At 37.0% G+C, this 4772-nt stretch overlaps 1 protein-coding gene across 1 annotated transcript in view; it reads right to left on the bottom strand.

Moving 5' to 3' along the window:
* LOC106946023 (uncharacterized) overlaps positions 1–2814 on the bottom strand; it is a gene marked incomplete at its 5' end in the record, with an annotated part of 12327 nt that extends 9513 nt beyond the window's left edge. The window contains 7 exons of the mRNA XM_015030089.1: positions 271–476; positions 563–622; positions 811–893; positions 1169–1276; positions 1354–1625; positions 1720–1795; positions 2566–2814. Of these exons, the coding sequence (XP_014885575.1) occupies positions 271–476; positions 563–622; positions 811–893; positions 1169–1276; positions 1354–1625; positions 1720–1795; positions 2566–2814 (1054 nt within the window). The remainder of the gene's footprint in view (positions 1–270; positions 477–562; positions 623–810; positions 894–1168; positions 1277–1353; positions 1626–1719; positions 1796–2565) is intronic.
* Between the last annotated feature and the right edge of the window lie 1958 nt (positions 2815–4772).

Here is a 4772-nt window from a genome sequence, read left to right as displayed (position 1 = left end):
CTTCAAAAAGCCTCCTCTCAATCCCTGCAACCTTAACTATGGAACAAAATTAAATGAACACAGAATAAAACACATTATAAGTAAAACATGGCCTAAAACCTTCAGATTAATTCCAATTATCAAAAGATAAATGAAACACTGCCTTTTAAGCCCTATAAAAAAAAGTAAACACATTAGAGCACATTGCTTCAATTCCTGACGTCATAACTTGTCCACATTCAGTTCATATTACTGTACACAGTATATAATAACATAAAAAGACAGGCTTACTGGTAAGAAACTCCTTCCTCAGAGCTCCTGTGTCTACACCTATTTCTCCAAGAAAGGAGACTTTCAAAGGGTTCACAGGGCCACCATTTTTTTGGCGCTGCCAAAGTATCAGTCCTCCTTCCACAACACTGTCTCTTGAAACACATATGTCAAATGTTTTGCTGGGGTCCACTTGTGTTGCTGCCCATTTAACGACATCATCTTCACTGTATAGATATTTAAATTACATGGTATTATTAAAAACTATTAATTCCCTATTAAAGTGCCAAAAACAAACAAACAGATTGACCACCATGAAATGTGATGCAGATTAGTCTCATCTCCCTCATGGACATTTTCATACTGGTACATCCTATGAAAATTCAAAGAAGCAAGTATTAATTACATTCAGACTTTCTTATTTGCTATATATAGTGACCCAAAAATGCTTTGGAAGAACATACATTTTTTTCCTAAGAAGCACATGAAAACAGTTGCACAAAACATGAAGGAATACAAAACACATCAGTATATAAACGTATGCAGATGCTTAACACTTACCTTTCTCCACAGCAGCTGGCATGTACTTCAATGTCTAACAAGGGAAACAGTTTGTTGCATAATGGACATTTAATTTCATCTGTCTACAAAGGAAAGTGGGATAAAAAATATATATTCAATGTTAAGAAACCATTAATTAAAAAATTAACATAAATTACATGAAACGAAATTGTGTAAGAATGCACACAACATCAAGACAACAATATTTTAGAAATCTGACAGATAAGTATAGGTTTTAGAAGTTGCATTGTAATGTGTCGCTGGCTTACACAGACTAAAGATATAGGTGAAATACATGGGGCGTAATTGTTTAGAAAATAATGAATATTTCCAATTCCAAGCTATGTAAACCATGTACCTGCTGAGAATGATGCTGATCAGTGGGCCCTGCTGATTCTGAGCATGCTACTGTGCTAGTAGAGGCTGAACTTGATTCAGTGTTCTCTATGTACATCACATCTGCATTCTGTAAACAGAAATTCAACTAATTTCCATCTGAAATTGTGTCATTTGCAACATTGGTACTTGACACAAACTATTCACCTCACTATCAGAGCTTGATAATTCACTGCATTGTTCAATGTGCAAAGTCAGCATTTGCAGTGGCATTGAAGCATTGCATTTCTTACAAGCTGCTTTTGGCATAAGAGCAAATTCAGGTGAATCAGCAGGCAACGGTGTTAAATCCAAATCATCTTGGAGGGGCATTATGTACAGCATATGTTTGCCCCCAATTGAAGCTCTTTTGATGAGAGATCCTGTGTATCCCTCTGCATCTAACAGGACAGGAAGCAGTTTTCTCCTTCCATTCCCACCTTTTAAAACAGGAAAATAAGTTTTTAATTTCACAAATATCATACAAGAAGAATAAACAAACTCTGAATTATGTAGACATGACTAGAGGCACACCTGAAGCTTTATATAATAACCATGTGTCCTGTAGGTCCTGCATCTTAGGGTATGTGGTATTAAATAAAGATGACAGCTATTTAAAAAAAGGAATAACAGTGTTTTAGTGATTATACTGTTGTTTATATGTACATGTTAACAAATAGTACCTGTTGAAAAGCAAGTACCGTTGAATGTCAAATACGTGCAAAGAAGTTTACTAAAAACAATGGAAGGTAAAGTATTTTTGTAAGGATCAGAACTTGAGGACCCAAAATTTCAGTCAGACACACAGAAAAAGTTAATAAGTACTTTAATTAGGGATAGGGGTATAGGACAGGCAACCAATGGAGTACCTTTCAGAGGGTCAGGCAGAAAACGATGGTCAGGGCACAGAAAAAGGTTCCAAACTTGCAAACGATCACAGGCAGACTAAATCCAAGGGCGAGGCAAGAGGCAGTAGTCGGAAGGCAGAAACAGGGTCACGTCCAGCAAACAGAGGCCAGAGGAGAATCCAATGAGGGCTAGGCAAGGCAGGGAAATCCGAGGGGCAGAAAAGTGTTCAGATCGTGGTCAGGTCAGGAAGGAACGCTGGATATTTACTCACACGGTGGCTTTCAAAAATCTGGCACAGTCTGCCCTCCTGAGAGCTGAATATAACTGCTGGTGACCAGGTGGGAGACATGAGCCTGATTGCGCTCCAGCGCAGCAGCATGCAGGTGAACCAGATGAGCTTGATGAGGTGAGTGCAAAGGAGAAGAACATGGCAGGCAGACGGGCCAGAAACATTACAATTTTTAACTGAATTATGTCAACACTACAAGTGACAAATTGAAAGGAAAACATAGGTGATTAAATTTTGATTACCTCTCTATGTGTGAGGTCAGATTGGATGGACAAAGTCCTTTTCCCAAGTCCAGCCTGCAAATGTGCAATCTCTTCAGAGGAGGTAGGGATGATGTCAATTTTTGAAGCAAGCAAAAAAAATTGCACTTCCAGTGGCTTTAAAGCTTTAACAAATTTCGCAGCACAGTTTTGTGTCTTCAAAGCATTTCTCCTTTTTCCACCTCTGTTAAAAATTCCAGGGAATGATCTGTAGTTTTTCAAGTAAGAGATCAAAATTAAAAGTTACCCAATGTAAAAACAATGTATGAAGTCAATGCGTTAATAATTACATACGTGAATACATGTTTCCTGTAAGAAATACAGATATTATAAATTAAGATAAACATTACATAGCACAAATCTCACAAAAGACAGGCGCTATACCAATGAACCAAAATTAAAGGACAAAAAAAAAGAAAATGCCGTGAAACAGAAATAGGGAACAGCTATTGAAAACGATGCAATTCCTAAAAGAATTCAGACTGAGCTGACAATACCGAGGATCCTCCAAATATATTTAATATGATACTTGTCTTATTACTGCCTGCTACAAAAGATTATTGTAGTACAGCACTTATGAATCTGTACTACATATTCCCTTTTCTTGAGCCCCAATGGAATTGCTGACGTAATTTCTTTCTGTATCTCTGACCAGCATCATTGGATACATAACTTGCTTGCATAAAGTCATGTAAGTTATGTAAGCAATGTAGGCCTTCATATTTGCTAATCAGATGAAGGCATAAAGTATGGATGTGACTTTACTGTACATAAAATAGATATTATTATATATAAATATATAATCTATAATCTACCTGCTAAAGAAACTAACTTACAAAAATATAGTGAACTACAAACACCTGAACCTTAAAAGAAAGAATTAATTTTATACCTTGCCATTTCTGAAGTAACAGTTGGTGGTCTCTCCATTGTTGTGTTTTCTAAGTTAGCCGGAGGAATTGCTCTATTTAACATAGCCAACAAGTGCCGTCCAACTTCAGCTGCACTCTGCTGGTCATACAAGAGTAGGGAATTAGGAGAACAAGGGTCTAATTTCATAACATAACAATACAAATGTTTAGAACATACAATTAGGATATAAGACACTTTAACTCTAATGCCATACTAAAGGAAGACAGATTATGTGAACACCCTACCTCGGCTCCCGATCTGTCCATGTAATTGTCTATGTTGATCTGGAAAAAAAAATATGAGTTACATTATCTCCCTACACCTGCAGCATTGGTAAATAATCACTGTACAGCTACTTGACGTGTGTGATATAGGTTACTGTGGACCCAATGACACACTTATGGTGCAGCGGACCGGTGTATTTTCACACTTTAGCTTCACAGCCACTTTACAGGTTCATATATGCACGCATATTGACACGGAGAGATTATATAACATTTATTTAGCACAAACTTAGTCCAGAAAAAATTGGTATTTTTAAATTTGGTATTTTTTGTTTTTTTATTTCTACACAGCTGCGTTATGTCGGTCTCTAGGCAACCGTGGCGGCTGCGTAAGGGGGGTCCTTTAGCTCCCGCCACAGCAACTTAGCTGCCCGTAACATTTCCTGTGTTTCTTTCTCTTTTTTTTTTCAATATTGCTATAATTAGTTTAGATCTGTTTGTGATAGTCATGTCTATATGGGATTTATAGAAATATGGAACAAATCGCGTACCGTACCGGTTAACATTAGCTAGCCTTATATACTAAACCGGAAGCGCGGCACACAAGATATAGCAACTGTCCTCATAAGCTGCATGAGACGTTATTCTCTGAATAAAGCATGGACACTTAGTAGCTATTAATCAATGTAATATTGTGAAGATTACTTACAATTTACTTTCTGCTACAGCGGAAAGGAAATGGCGAAGAAGTTCTGGGAAGGAAAAGCTCAGAGTCTGTCGCTTCAGCCAGCGTTAACCAATAGGGAGACGTCTTACATCGCTCGTCCTTAAGACCCGCCCAGAATGTTCATGTAAGCTTCCCCGAAGCAAATAAAGTTGTATAAGCAAGAAAACGAATTCAACCAAAAACTTAGAAAAAGTTTCAACCAAAAAAAAAGCGACTCAACCAAAAAAAAAAGTTTCAACCAAAAAAAAAGAGACTCAACCAAAAAAAAGAGACTCAACCAAAAACAAAAAAAAAAGTTTAAAAAAAAAACTTAGTGATTTTTGCTT

Source organism: Poecilia latipinna, unplaced genomic scaffold (genome assembly GCF_001443285.1).
Source record: "Poecilia latipinna isolate Pla-1442-1.1 unplaced genomic scaffold, P_latipinna-1.0 Scaffold172, whole genome shotgun sequence".
In the NCBI taxonomy this organism is placed as follows: Eukaryota; Metazoa; Chordata; class Actinopteri; order Cyprinodontiformes; family Poeciliidae; genus Poecilia; species Poecilia latipinna.
The sequence above is the reverse complement of the archived record's forward strand: the minus strand, read 5'-3'. Positions and strand labels throughout refer to the sequence as shown.